Below are 15881 nucleotides of genomic sequence, written 5' to 3' on the forward strand. Positions count from 1 at the left end.
GGAAGCACGCTAAGATACAATTGCTTTCTCTCCCTCTCTCTGATCAAGCATAGGTAAGGTTGTCTCTGCAGGAGTTTTGTGACCCTGCAAACAATAGTCCTTTGGCCTAGCCTAGCTGGTTGAATACAGAAAGGAAGTTTACAGCTGAAACGAAATTAGTTTATTCTGCAAGGGCCTGCAGATGGATTGGGAGTATTAAAACTGCCCTCCACTGTTTTGGCATTTCGGGCTAACACACCTTCTCCCCCTCAACCCACCCCAGTGTTTTAGAAGCCACATATCAGTAAACGTATGTGTCACGGCCACCCAGGACTGGTCCCAGCTCACAAGAGACCTCACTCCGTTGCAGCTTATTTACAGGAAAAGTTTATTGAAGATTTCTGCTTCTCATACAGTTCAGCATTGTGGCCGTACGTCTGCCACGTTAGACCGCTGAAGTCCCCTCTGACTCCTCCCCTCTTCCGCACCAACTTAATAGCCTGGCTCTAGACCACCTCTTCCTCTCCTTTCTTTTCCGCAGGGTCTTCCTGCCCCCCTGGGTTCCCTCTCTCCGTGACTCGCCTGAGGCTGAATCCTCTGCCGCCTCTTCCCCCCTCTTTCTGGCTTTAGGGCCGGGCTCCTCCCCTGAGCTCTCTCCACTTCCGCGCGCCTCTACGTTTGAACTTGGCGCGCGTACGTTGCTGCTGACCTTTCTTTCGACCGCTACACCACCCCCTGCTCTGCTCTCCACCCTTTCCGGCTGAGACGTCTCTTGCTTCCTCTGTCTTCCACTGGGCTCCTCTCCGCTTCTCCCTTCTCCTCCCCTTTGCTTGATTAAGGTAACCCCCTTTTGAGAATCCTCTGACTCGCTGCTCAGACTCGTGGATTCCCTCAGAATTCCATCATCTTCTTCCTCATCCTTCTGCCCCTCCTCCCACTCGCTCTCCGTCTCCTCTGTCATCTCCTCCTCTCTCCCAGAAACCCTGACATCCATCCCCCCCTCGAAGCCCCCCCTTCCCCCCTCCCGCTCGCCGGGGACCGGTTGTGGAAACTGCGGCTCTTCGGGGGTAGGCTCAGGATACAGGTCGTCTACGTCAATGTTCTCTGCTGGCAGTTCTGTGTAAGTGTATTCGAAGTCGGGTTCTTCCCCCAAATGCTTCTCAGTCTCTGCTTCCATCGCTACTTCCTCCGGTGCTGCCCGCCAAGGACCTATCAGCCACCTCTTACGCCATTCCTCCTCTGGCTGCTCCTCCCACCAATAAGGGGTTTCCGTGTCCACCCCCGAGCACGATCCCCTGGGCGGGCTTGATTCTGGTGTTCTTTCCTCGGGGGAAGAGAAACCCCTGAACGTGCTATCTGACAATGTGGGTGTGAAAAGCCAGTCATCAAAGTACTCAGCTGGCATGGGTCTATGTGGGAAAAGTGCATGGAACTCTTCTTTCAAAAGGGGTTCGTCTAACTCGTAGCCTGGCACCCAACTATTAGCAGCGGCTGGTGTGCCCTCCCTGGCGAGAAAATATTCAACTCCCTCCTCCCCCCATCTCGAGTCCAGTATCTCTGTGACCTCGTTAAGAGGTCCTGGTCTTGGCGATTCCCCCCTCTCAGGCGCCCTCCTACGTGGCTCTGGGGGTGCTCCTGACTCTTGAAACCTGTGTGGGGTTTTGTAGGGAGTGAGCACCGACCTATGAAAGACCGGGTGCACCCTGGAACCTTCCGGAAGGGCTAGACGAAAAGCCACCGGATTGATCTTAGCCTCAACTTGATATGGCCCTAGCTGCCTGTGTCCTAACTTCTTCTTGGCCAATGACCTGGCCGGCATCGCGTGGGCTGCTAACCACACCCAGTCCCCAACCTGGATGTCCTCTCCCGCCCTCCTGTGCTTATCGGCCTGCACCTTATACGCCTGTTTTGCCAGCTCCAAATGTCTCCGCAGCTCCTCGTGCACTTCTTGCAACTCCGCTGCAAACTGGTCGGCATCTTGAGGCCCCCCCCCTCCTGGTGCCGCAAATCTCGGGAAGGTTCTGGGATGACGGCCATTGTTCGCGAAGAAAGGCGTCACCCCGGTGGAAGCGTGTTTCGTGTTGTTGTAGGCGAATTCAGCCATCGGCAGATAGTCCACCCACGCCGCAGGTCGCTGGTTGGCGTAGCACCGCAGGTACTGCTGCATGATCGCGTTGACCCTCTCCGCTTGACCGTTGGTTTGTGGATGCCTCGCCGATGTCAGGTTGATTTTGACGTGCAAGATGCCCAGAAGCTTTCGCCAGAAAGTGGAAACAAACTGGCGCCCCCTGTCGGACAAGACGGACTGCGGAAGTCCATGCACTCTGAAGACGTGATCGATGAAGAGCTTTGCGGTCTGTTCTGCCGTCGCCACCTTGGCACAAGGGATGAAGTGCGCCATCTTGGTGAACAAGTCCACCACCACTAACACCGCCGTCTTACCTCTGGAGCTGGGCAGGTCTGTAACAAAGTCCAACGCTACCCTCTCCCATGGTTGCTGCGGTGTCTCCAGCGGTTCTAGCAATCCCGCCTGCTTCTGGTGCACTGGTTTGGACCTCTGGCAGATATCACACCTGGCGACGTAGTCCGCCACCTCTCCTCTCATCTGGGGCCACCAAAAGTCTCTAGCCACCAACTCCATCGTCTTCTCTTTGCCGAAATGGCCTGCACTAGGGGCGTCATGCAACTGTTGCAGAACCTTGGCTCGAAGATCGTCGGTGGGCACGTAAAGGGCACCCTTACGAGTCAAAAGTCCATCTTGTAATTGAAACTCATCGTTGTGTCGCGACCCTCCGCGTAGCTCCTCCATCTTGGACTGTGCAAACTGATCCCTTTGCAACGCGCGTCGCACCGCGTCCAGGTCGACTGCGATGGTAGCGCACGTCCACGCCTGCGGTGCGAAAATGTGCTTTGCTGCGATTGGAGCTGCTTCCTCCAAGTATTGCGGCTTTCGGGACAGCGCGTCTGCAATAACATTGGAGTCTCCTGGGATGTATTCTATTTTGAAGTCGAAGTCCGCAAAGAACTCCGCCCAGCGCATGTGTCGCTGGGTCTGCAACTTAGCCGTCCGCCAATACTCTAAGTTCTTGTGATCCGTGCGGACCTGCACCGTGTGCTTGGCTCCTATTAAGAAGTGTCGCCACGCTTTGAAAGCTGCATGAATGGCCAACAACTCCCTGTCCCATATGGTATAATTGCGCTCCGCCTTGCTGAGCTTCCGGGAGTAGAACGCACCCGGTCGCCAGTTGCCTTGTGAATCCTCTTGCAAAAGAACGGCCCCAACCGCTCTATCTGACGCATCGGTCTCTACCCGCATGGGTCTGCCGGGATTCACGTGGAGCAGCTGCTCTTCGGAGGCGAAAAGACCTTTAAGCGTCCGGAAGGACCGCTCCGCTTGTTCGGTCCAGACGAACTTCTTCTTCTTGGAACTGAGGGTGTCAGTGATCGCCGCCGTCGCGTTCGCAAAACCTTTAATAAACTTGCGGTAAAAATTGGCAAAGCCGATGAACCTCTGGACCTCTTTCCGATTTCGAGGGCTTTTCCAGTCCAACAGCGCTTGAACCTTAGCCCTGTCCATGGCCAGTCCCTCGTCGGACAACTTGTAGCCAAGGAAATCAACCTCTCTGACATCAAACTGGCACTTTTCCAACTTGGCGTACAGCCTGTGTTCCTTCAGCCTCTGCAGGACCTCCCTCACGTCCTTATCGTGATCCTCCGGCGATTCCGAGAAAATCAGGATATCGTCGAGAAAGCAGACACACTTTTTGTAGAGGAGACCTGCTAGCACGTGGTGCATAAATGCTTGAAAAACGTGGCTGCCATTTTGGAGGCCGAAAGGCATGACTCTGTATTCGTATGTGCCCAGAGGGGTGAACATGGCGGTCTTCCACTCATCTCCTTTCCGGATGCGGATGAGATTGTAAGCTCCACGTAGGTCCAGCTTGGTGAAAATCTTGCCCCTCCTGACGGTCGCTAAAAGGTCGTCAATCTTGGGCATGGGGAAAGCTTTGGGCTTAGTCAAGCTGTTGATGAACCTGTAATCCACTATAAGCCTTTTTTGGGGCGTGTCCTTCTTCTTCACAAAGAAAACAGGGCTGCCTCCCGCTGCTTTAGATTCCTGGATGAAACCTCGCTTGAGGTTATGGTCTATGAACTCCCGAAGCTCTTGCATTTCGTCCTCCGACATGGAGTACAGCTTGGCAGCAGGCAATTGCGCCCCTGGCACTAAATCAATCGCGCAGTCGTAAGGTCTATGAGGCGGCAACTTGTCAGCTTCCTTCTCACAGAAAACCTCCAAGAATTCCTGGTACTTGTGAGGCACTGTTTGCACCATACCCAGATGCAATGGCTGCTCAGCTTCTCCTCCCTGATCGGTCTGAAAGCAATGCTGAGCACAATACGATGAACAAAAGTTGATCTGCCTCTGGTACCACGCAACCGCGGGACTGTGCCTCTCCAGCCAACTCATGCCTAACACGATGGGTGTGTCCGATAAGTGGGTGATATTGAAACTAATAAGCTCTCGATGGTTGCCAATCTGCATCATCATGGGAGGGGTTTGCTGCACCACTTGCCCCCCCAGCAACTTCCTGCCGTCCACCGTGACCACGTTCAGAGGCGTCGTTGCAGGCAGGAGCGCCATGTTGTGCTGCTTAACGAACTGCAGTCCCATGAAGTCGGCGTTGCTTCCCGAATCGATCGTTATTGGAACCTCGAGGAGTCTCCCATCAGGCAACTGGAGTGTTGCTGTGAGCAGAACTGCCGGTTTGGGAGGCAAAGGGTCCACGCTCTGCAGTGATGCTGGGGGCTTGTCTACAGATCCGCCTGGCTGAGCCCCAGTAGCTCTGCTTCCAGCCAGGCACTGTCGTTTCCCTGAAGCTGCTCCCCTGGTTGCACCTCTGCTGTTACAGTTGCTAGCGCTGCAGTGTGCTTCTGGAGCCTCTGGGGGCACTCTTTCGCCATATGGTGCGCACTGTCACAGATGTAACACTTCCTGGTTCCTCTAGGAGGCTTCGCTTTGGCTGCACCAGGGACAGGGCTCTGGGATGGCTTCTGAGCCCTAGCACCACCAATCTCCATTGGCTCCTCTCTGTCCTTCCCCATTGGCGAGGGGTGCGCACGGCTGAAGTCCCTGTGCACAAAAGGGAGAGTCCTTGCTTGCGCACGCGCTTGGGGCCCGTCCTCCTCGTGCCACGGACGCCCCTCATGTCGAATTCCAAGAGCTAAAGCCCGTTGCACCACGTCTTCTAGGGTCTGGGGTCTGTCCCCCCTAGCGATCTCATCCTTGATGGGGGGGCTCAATCCCTCCCAAAAAAGATCTCTGACCGGTTTACTGTCCTTTGGCCAATCTAAGGCGGTGAGCAATGCAAAAAATTTAGAGTGGTATTGGCGCACAGTCGCTTTCCCCTGCCTCAGCCCGTGCATTTGACGGCGCGCAATGTCCACATCCACAGAGGATTGAAAACAAGAATCCATCGCTTTGATGAACGCAGTTGAATCGCGACGGGCCGGTCCATCTTCGCGCCACAAATTGCGTAGCCAAGCCCTGGCCTCCCCATGCAGGTGCGAAACAATGAACCCCACTCTCTCCTCCTCATCTTTAAAATCGTGACGGAGTAAGTGCAGTGCATATACAACGTCCGCTCTGAAATTGGGATAGTCTTGCAAGTTGCCATTAAAATGCGGAACTAGGGCACCCCCCCTCCGTCCAAGCGCAATGCCCTCCGCTCTGGATCCTGGGGCCCCCGCCTTGTCCGCGCGCTCCCACCTTGCCTGCAAATCCTGGCACGTCTTCTCCAAGTCGTCATTCTTCTTCTGCGAAGCAATGACTGCCGATGTGAGAGCGGTAACCTGATTCCGCAATGCAACCAGCTGCTCCTCAGCGCTCATGGCTGCTCCCGTTCGTGAGCTTCGCAAAAAAAAATTTTTGCTTTCTGAGAGGGGACTTACTGTCACGGCCACCCAGGACTGGTCCCAGCTCACAAGAGACCTCACTCCGTTGCAGCTTATTTACAGGAAAAGTTTATTGAAGATTTCTGCTTCTCATACAGTTCAGCATTGTGGCCGTACGTCTGCCACGTTAGACCGCTGAAGTCCCCTCTGACTCCTCCCCTCTTCCGCACCAACTTAATAGCCTGGCTCTAGACCACCTCTTCCTCTCCTTTCTTTTCCGCAGGGTCTTCCTGCCCCCCTGGGTTCCCTCTCTCCGTGACTCGCCTGAGGCTGAATCCTCTGCCGCCTCTTCCCCCCTCTTTCTGGCTTTAGGGCCGGGCTCCTCCCCTGAGCTCTCTCCACTTCCGCGCGCCTCTACGTTTGAACTTGGCGCGCGTACGTTGCTGCTGACCTTTCTTTCGACCGCTACACCACCCCCTGCTCTGCTCTCCACCCTTTCCGGCTGAGACGTCTCTTGCTTCCTCTGTCTTCCACTGGGCTCCTCTCCGCTTCTCCCTTCTCCTCCCCTTTGCTTGATTAAGGTAACCCCCTTTTGAGAATCCTCTGACTCGCTGCTCAGACTCGTGGATTCCCTCAGAATTCCATCATCTTCTTCCTCATCCTTCTGCCCCTCCTCCCACTCGCTCTCCGTCTCCTCTGTCATCTCCTCCTCTCTCCCAGAAACCCTGACAGTATGTACAATAAATGCTATGGCACACGTAGGATTTGTGACTAGCGTGAAAGGCAAGGGAAGATAAGTCTTGCCGGCTTCCTCTCTATTTTGGATATGGCTTGCTAAAAATGCACTCTATAAAGCTATTCTGCAGACCTCTCTTGGGTCTCCCAGAGAGACCTGAACAGGGTCCACTTCATCCTGCCCCTGCCAAGTCCTCTTATCCCTTGTTGAATTCTGTCTCTGGGGCAGAATGTAGGAGTTGTTTAACATCTGTGCAGACACAAGGGCCAGCAGTTTAGGACAGGATGTGGGCAATGTGGTGTCCATGCGAAACTACAGGGAGGAATGTAATATGGGTGGATTCTGTAGTTTGCATGTGTGTGTCTGCAGCTTGCAAGCACATTCCTCTTGCCGCCCATGAGATACAACATTCCCTATTTAGGAGTGACCTGGGGGAGAACTGGAAAGCACACAGGTGCAGAATTATATACTGTAGTGCCATTCCCCTTGGGCCCTGTAGCACAGATGCGAAGAGCTGCACAATGAATCCTTGAGACTGTGATAAAAGCTGACAAGAAGAATTCCTCAAGTGGTGCTGGTTAAAACATGTGCATGGAAGGCCTCGTCTCTTGTTAGACCAGCTGCTAGCCACAGTATCTTGGCCCCTGCGAAAGGACAGGAAACTTTTTTCCACATGCTTTAGACCCTTTACAAGACTACGCTCACTTTACTGTGTGGTTTCAAAGTAGGTTTAGGCACCAGGCAGCTGTCATAAAGCAGGGAGAGATGGCTAGGCCCTTTCTAGCATTCTAATCTCCAAGAACAGATTCTTTCAGTGGACATTCAACCCGCTTAAACTCTGAATGTGTGTATTTTCTCCTTTCTGCTCCTGTCCCTTTTTCCTTGTGTTGTGTCTGTTGTAAGCCATTCTGCAAGGGCATGCCTATGTTATCTTTTGTAATGATAATAATAGTAATAAACTAATAATAGTAATAGGTAAACATAGAACTCTTCTGCCTCAAAGTAGCAGCAAAGGTCTTTTATCTAAAGGTGCTCCATTAGCTGAAGCAGATCCATATCTCTCTCCACCTGGAGAAGACTAATTAGATGAGAGATTTGCTGCAACACAAGCTAATATTACCAACTGTGGTTTATTAAAACAAGAATAAGCTGTGTGCCCACATGCTCCCTCTTCACTCCCTCTTAATCGTGGGTGTAGTCAGGATTTTTGTTGTGGGGGGCAGGCCTTTTGTTAGGGGGGCAGAACCTCAGTTTGCTATGTATTTATATTTTTTATTTATTTCGGGGGTCAGCTGCCCCTTTTGCCCCCCTCTGTGGTTATGCTGATGCTTCATATGTTCAGCTTCAGCAGAAATTTCCTGATTTCTACTGTTTCTTGTAACTTTTGAAGAGGGAAAATATGGTTTAAGGTGTCTCTCCAGTCCTGTAGCTGATCACTTCCGTTTTCTGTAGTTTAGCTCTTTGGCAAAGTAGCACAATTGGTAGGTATGTAGGTCACCATTCTTTTGGAAACATTAAGTGAACAAAGAATATGGGGAAGTGATGGTTTTTCCATTCATGAAAGGTTGCCCTTTAAATAGTTAAACACCCTGGTCAGTTTGCTGCTTTTTCTAGCAATTTACAGTCTCAACTGAAGGAGGAGTATTCATGTAGCTGTAAACCATTGAAAAGGATACAGGAGCATAAAGGTTGCTATGACCTGCCAATAATAATAATAATAATAATAATAATAATAATAATAATAATAATTTTTATGTATATCCCGCCCTCCCCAGCCAAAGCCGGGCTCAGGGCGGCTAACAACAATAATTAGGGTATTTGATTGAATCAAAAGTTGGCCTTAATGTGATGGGGATAATGGCGAGTTCCAAAGCTTCTACACTGAAAAGATTGACTCCTCACAAATGCAAAGCGAACCTTATATTACACTTGTAAAAGTGTAAGTTCCTCAAATTAAGAGGTTCAGTAGACACACATGGTGCAAGGCGGTCTCTTAAGCTGATTAGCATGTTGTTAATTAGTCTCACCCAGGTAGCTTGTAAACAAAGAAATCTTCACCAAAACTGGGGGTGCAAAGGAAAGGGTGAGGAAGGAGTTTGCAGGTGCAAAACCTGCTTGCAGCCCCTGGGACTGCATCTCTGTTATTGCATCTGAACTGGGTGGGCCTCAGGTTGCTGCATCTCTGCCCTATACAGGCGTACTCTGAGCATTGTGCTAACTATGCAAGAGAATAGGATCCTGGCATACTGGTGACCTGCTGTGCAATTTGCTGAGGCCACTTTTGAAAGAAAGATTTGCAGTTGAAACAGGTCTGTGTTAAAATTGCAGCTTGTGCTCACTTTTACCTTGCAATGAGCATGGTAGATACGGTTTGTATTGGTGTGTTTACCACAAAAACATACAACAAGGAGACAGGGCTAGTTCCCTGTCATATGCACTTAAAAAACAATGTTGCCACCTTGTTATGGGGTAGAAGCCAGTGCACACTAAATGTTAACATGTATTTGCCTCTGCCATGAAGTGTGTGAAGTGTCTCTTACTTGCTGCATCCCAGCAGTTTTTGTTTTTGTTTTATTCAAGTGTATTGATTTTTACAGTAATTTTATATAGATGTAGGAACTTCAGAAATGCTACCTTTTTATTTTGGTTTCATTCCTTCACTTTGATAATTTCCACATTTAGGAACTGCCCCATGTCCTTGTTTTGCACTCTTCTGAAAGGATTCTGAAAGTGGAAATTAGATGGTGAAGTGGTGTACCACATATCCTGATATGTGCCTGTGGAATTGTGGATTTTTTTAAAGGAACATTGATGGAGTGAGAGGCTGCACGGGCCTCTTGAAATTCATGGGAAGGAATAGGAAGAGGGTTTTTAAGAGAGTTCTCTCACCTGTGACTGCCTCACACATGCGTTCCTAAGGAAGCCATCAGCAACTGCACTAGAATTATATGTTTTTGTATCTGTGGTGACTTTGCAGATTTCTGTACCGTTTTCTCATTCACAGCCATTTACATGATGTGCTGGAATGCTGTCAAACAGCTAATTTCTTTCTTTCCTTTCTCTCCCACAGCCCCTGCAAATTGATGACAATTTCTGTGGTCAGGATTTTAACCAGCCATTGGGTGGAACAGTCACCATTGAAGGTGTGCCGCTCTTTGTGGACAAGGAAGATGGCATGACATCAGTGGCTGCGTATGACTACCGTGGGCACACCGTGGTCTTTGCTGGGACACGGAGAGGCAGGATAAAAAAGGTAGGGGGCAATGAAGCTCTTTCTTTGGGGTTTTGTAGGGTTATGTTGCTTGGACCATAAGAGGGCAAAAGCCAGAGGGTGAGAGCAATGGAATGGAAGGGGCGGATATTTCCATGTGCACAATTTCTTCATAACGTTTGGAGCTATTTCTGTATGGAAGGATTTGACCTTGAACAACTGTTACTTGCTTTTTTCTAGTATCCTTTCCATCTGCTCTTTCAGCAGGAGTATTACCCTCTGTACAATCTCTCCTGGGGCAGAAATATTTTAAAAATACAGGTCAATATTACATGTCAAGTGCCTTTTTCTGTGCAATGTGCTAAAGCCAGGTTGCTTTTCTTTATGTCTTCAGCAAGTCTTGTAGGGAAAATAGCAAATAGCAAACTCAGCTGGTCTCTTTTAAAGGTCTCCTTAGAGCAGGCTTCCTTCTTGGAAGGACCTTTGCCAGCCTTTTTGAAGTTGCCATCATTTCTGCTCTACCTGCCTTTGCCATGAAGTTGCTTTGCTACTTTCTTGTCAGCTTCTGCAGTATTGCCACACACATTTGCCTGTGTTACACTAAGCAGATGCATTTTGGGGGGAAATTCCTGAGGACGATGGCTCTGCTCTGTCAGCAAGAACCAAAGAACTCTGATAACTGTGCATACGCCTTGGAGACTGCAGAATAACTCTGATGTGGATGATTTAAAACATCTGTGGGCCTAAGTCCACAAAGTAGAGGGAACTCATCCTTCCCCAGCTACACAAAGGGTTCTTGTTGTTGGTAATTAGCAAATAACTGTATGCCTCTCCTCAATATCTCCACAGGGCATGGGTTTCCTGTTATCATAACATCGTTCCTATAATTACAGCTGGCTATTCCCTGTGTAAACACAGCCGGCAATAACTGCATCTTCTACCAGGCAGAATTGTATTTAGGGCCTTAGCAGAATTTTTTGGGAAGCACCTAATCAAGTAGGGGGCTCCGCTTTACCCAAGGCATAAAGAGGATACTGGGGTCTGAACTAAGGAATGGCTTGAATTTTGAGTTGCTTCCACCTTTGATATTTTTGCCCCTCCCTGACGAAGGTTCTAATTTTCAAACCTTATAAGTATTTTTCTAGTACAGAAGTCAGTGTAGTGCCTTTTGAATGTGAATGCAGAGAGGAAAGCACGCAGTGGCTTAGTATATGCATTGGATGTATTAGTCTCTTGGGAAGAACAAAATCCTTGTACAAACAGAGTATATAATAGATGCAGGTGTGCATTACTGGAAGTTAGCATGTGCTCATCAAACTGCAGAAAAGGACTCAGGTTTGCCATAGGAGCACCCAATAGCCAATTCTGTGTCCCTGAGGAGGTGTACAGTACATGTATGACACATGTGTGCAAACATGTTTAACTCATTCATGCTTAACGTGCATTTTTTAATATGTATATCTTAAAAGCATAATGTGTGAAGTGTTGGGTTGTGGCCCTTAAGATTGTGTCTTGGAAGCATAGCTTAGGAAAGGACTGGTGCGCAACATGCTAATTACGGATGTGGGATGACAGGAGCTTTACTCTGTTGATCGAACATTCTGTACACTGAATTTGCTCTGAATCTTGCCCTGCTTGGAGTCGTCTTGTCTATGTGGAATGTTTTTCTAGCACAGGGAAACTGGTATCTACGTCTAATCCCTGCAGACTGAGAACAAGCAAGATACTGATTTTTAGTTCAGTGAATCTGGAATGCAAAGACTGGCCTGAGGCCAGGTTGAAGGTCATTTTTAGGATATGTGATTAAGACAGTGTAGGCCCCACATAAGCAGAGAAGAGTTGTTTTGTTTATTAGGAGGGTAAATAGAGTTGGTTTTGGAGCTTTTTTTTAGTCTGTAGCCTTCTCAGCTCAGCACTAGGAAAACTGTGAAACCCCAAGGTAGTGTCGTAGCTGTTGTATTACAGAAATGTAGGTGTTTTGTTCAATAAGAACAACCTAGACTCTGCCACTTTGAAGCGAAAGCTCATCTTAGCCAACTTTCTTCTCTGCTCTAAATATGAGACCTCCTCAGAAAAGACAGCTCATCTAGACAGCAGGCGAAGTGATATATCAGTATTTTAAGAGAGAACACACCCCATGAGGTGGCCTTAAGACTGATCTTATAGGCCTCATCGTTCAAAGATTACAGATATTTTGTTTCAACAGCCAAAGTGGGTTACTTCTTATAGGAGACTGAATTCAGATACAAGGTATTGGGAGGAGTGGCTGTGTCACAGCTGCTTCATGAATTAAGTTTGCTCTACATCAGGGTTTCCCAAACTTGGGCCTCCAACTATTTTTGGACTACGGTTCCCATCATCCCTGGCCACTGGTCCTGCTACCCTAGGGATAATGGGAGTTGTAGTCCAAAAACAGTTGGAGATCCAAGTTTGGGTAACCTTGCTCTACATGGAGACAATCTCTGGGTGTGGAGACATATATGTGCTTTAAAGTATGTCTGTGACACAAATGTTTTCCCCACTGCAGATATGCAGATTCGGCAGATGCTGTGAATTATTTATGTACAGAAAAAGTGTAATGTAGAGCATGAGGTCTTTTTAATGGTGGAGCTTGGTGCTTTTTTATGTCTTGGGTTTATGGAAAAGCTGGACTACACCATTGAGAGAAAGGACCTGGTGTACACCTCTGTTTGAAGTTCTTGAACTAGCAATCTACGCTGTCAGCCACACTGCTGTAGCTGTTAGGATACCCATACTCTTGGGTACCCATACTCTAGGATACCCATACTCTTAGGATACCCATACTCTCTGCTGTAGCTGTTAGGATGCCCATACTCTTGATTCAGTGTAGCAGTAAGACTTCATTCCCTTTTGGGCAATAGCACCTGTTCTTGATATTTCCTGACTTCTTTCCGATAAAAAGAGGCACCAGAATGGCTGGCTGCCTCTAGTCCAAACGGATTGTGAGAAATTTCACATTGTCAGGGCTTTGGCTTTGTAGCCATGAAGGCTGAGAGAAGACATAGGCAGATTGTCATTCCTTTCGGATTAATATGTGGTCTGAAGTGACTGGTGTCTCATTTCCACCATTTTCTCTTCCACTTTTAAGATTCCAAATTGCAGGCTTTAAAGAGTTCTCTGCTGGGGCAGTTCTGCATGTGTGAGTGTGTGGATGGACATGTGGCAGGAGGATAGATGAAACCACTGAGATGGTGTCTCTGGTGATGTTTGCTTTGTGTCCAGAAAATTTCTTCCTTTGGCGATAGTTTCCTCCTCCCTTAGAGGGAAATGAGGGGCAGATGGGGCTTGTCAACCTGGGAAGGTTGCCCTTCAAGGAGAAGGAAACTCTAATCCTAAACCTCTGCTGCCTTGCTGCTATATTCATTCATGAGAAAGGCTTCCGGAGTAAACCCAGAGGAAAAATCTGTGGGAGAAGAAAATACTAAGGAGTAAACCCTACATGAATCCAGAATGAAATCCCTAAGATAGTTGGATAGCGTCTTATACGCCTCCCTCCTGCAGCCAGGTTGGTGCCAAACATCATATATGTCATATAACATCATTTTATGTCAGCAAGGCTGGGAAGGGAGTTTTGTCCAATGGGCAGCCAGGGACCTTCATACACAGTACCCAGGCTTGCACCCTGGAGAGGGCACTTCAGTAATCCTAACACAGAAAAAACAACACGGGAGGCCGCAGTTACCGGTCTCTGCAGCCACAACAGGCATTGTGATTCTCCAGTAGGTTGACTTCACCCCCAGAGGCACAGTATCTCGAGACAGATGGCTGTCAACAACAACAATAACATTCTGCCTCTTCCCTTAATTTTTCCTTTCTTCCTGCCCTTTTGATTGACATATTGTTAAGATTGAAGACACAATTGCCCTGCAAAGAATTACGATTACGATATCTTTATTGTCATTGTCCCTTGCAGAACAATGAAATTGAAAAACTACATAAGACTACATAAAAACTACATAAAACTACCACAAACCTACATAAAAACTACATAAAACATTCAAAAACCCCTAAGAACTCTAAAACCCCATTTTAAAATACACTATACTACAGAGAGGGACGCGGGTGGCGCTGTGGGTAAAACCCAGCGCCTAGGACTTGCCGATCGTCAGGTCGGCAGTTCGAATCCCCGCGGCGGGGTGAGCTCCCGTTGCTCGGTCCCAGCCAACCTAGCAGTTTGAAAGCACCCCCAGGTGCAAGTAGATAAATAGGGACCACTTACTAGCGGGAACGGTAAACAACGTTTCCGTGTGCTGTGCTGGCTCGCCAGATGCAGCTTGACACGCTGGCCACGTGACCTGGAAGTGTCTGCGGACAGCGCTGGCTCCCGGCCTATAGAGTGAGATGAGTGCACAACCCTAGAGTCTGGCAAGACTGGCCCGTATGGGCAGGGGTACCTTTATACTACAGAGACCTCTTATGCTGCGTTTAGAACCAGAATTGCATTAGCGTAGAAACTGTTTCTCAGGCGGCTAGTCCTGGCCTTTATAACCCTATACCTTCTTCCAGAAGGCAGAAGCTGAAAGAGATCATTTCCGGCGTGCGTACTATCATGTGCTATCTCTGCCGCTTTCTTATGGCACCTGGCACCATAGATTTGCTCTAAGGTGGGAAGAGTGCACCCAATAATTCTCTCTGCAGTCTTTACAACCCTGGATAGCATTGTTTTTCCCCTGGCCGTGCAGCTCCCAAACCACACACACAGACCATAGCATCTTCTGGGTCTACAAAGCAACCCCCGTGGTAGGCAGGTTGGTAAAGAATGCAGTTATAGGGTTAGTTGGGTCTAGTTTCAGCTGACTTTTCAGAGCGTCCCTGCCCTCAACTTTGCATGCCAGCTAGTCCCAAACAATACTAAAAATAACCAAACGTGCAAACAGGGAAGAAAAGGATCTGTACCTTTGTCATATGTCAGTTTTGAGTCCAACATATAGGGGAACTGTAGTGGGGCTTAACCCCCCTGAAGTGTCTGCATATGTCAGTGAATAAAGTGGTCTGTGTCCCCTGCTTTAACCTTGAGGTAGTGGTGTGTGTGTGTGTGTGTGTGTGTGTGTGTGTGGAACTCCTGGGGTGACATCGAGAACTTGGCTTTTTTCAGCAAGGGCTGCCTGACTGAGATTGGAAGATGGGGAAAACGCTGCCTCAGCAGTTACCTGATCCTCCTAGGGAGCCCTGTGCAATCAGACCCTGCCCCTGGCTGTCTCTGCAGCTACAGCAGGAACACAATTCTCCCAGGCTTCCTTCACTTTTGTTCCCCGAACCTAGAGGTAAATAGAGGATGGGACGTGTAGCTACAGAGAGGTATATAATGGGAGGCATTATGTGAAGACTGACAAAATATTTGAGGGACGCAAGGCCCGAGAATTATAGGGAGTTTGCTGGCTAGGAAATGTTGCAGGAAGAACCCTGTGTGACACTGGAATTAAGTTTTCCTAAAGGCTTCCTGATTGTTTTGACTCCTAGTTCTTTTTAAAATCCAGTCCCTGTGCATATATAACATTGGGTTGTAGCCAGCATTAATCCTTCTCAGAGCAGAACCACTGGAATTAATGGGCATGTCTAACTTAAGGTCCATTGATTTAAACGAGTCTACTCTGTGTAGGATTAATGCTGGCTATAACTCCTCACTCTCAAAAACAGAGAGCAGAAGCGGATGGGTGAAATAATGGGTGAACTTTATACAGGGTGAATAGCTGGAGATGTGGGGCAGTAGCATAGCCTTCCATGCAGCTCACACAGTGGCTGTCTGCAGTTTCCGTCTCCTGGCAAGGTTGTTAATCCTTTCGCTTAAAAGCAGCAAAGCTTGTGGCAGAATTCCCTTTGGCACTTTGGTGAAAAGGCTGATCCTGGCACTGTGTGGCAAGGAAAATCTTCCCATCTCCTGTTTCTCGTAAAAGGAGGTGGAACAGATGCAGTCCTTGAGAAGGAATGTGGGTGCTGCAGGAAGGGGCGTGGCTAGCTTAAGGCATGCTTCCTCAATGTGCTCAACAGTTAGCTCAGACTTTCCCTTGCCAGTGGGTGTCTATGGGTGTGCTGCCCCTCAGA

The 15881-nt window shown here is 48.8% G+C and overlaps 1 protein-coding gene across 4 annotated transcripts in view; it reads left to right on the plus strand.

Moving 5' to 3' along the window:
• PLXNA1 (plexin A1) overlaps positions 1-15881 on the plus strand; it is a 311748-nt gene that overhangs the window by 69857 nt on the left and 226010 nt on the right. For all 4 annotated transcript variants that reach the window (XM_081900456.1, XM_081900454.1, XM_081900457.1 and 1 more), the window contains exon 3: positions 9678-9860. In XM_081900456.1, the coding sequence (XP_081756582.1) occupies positions 9678-9860 (183 nt within the window). The remainder of the gene's footprint in view (positions 1-9677; positions 9861-15881) is intronic.

This window comes from Podarcis melisellensis, assembly GCF_964234715.1.
Source record: "Podarcis melisellensis genome assembly, chromosome: 2".
NCBI classification, from domain to species: domain Eukaryota; kingdom Metazoa; phylum Chordata; class Lepidosauria; order Squamata; family Lacertidae; genus Podarcis; species Podarcis melisellensis.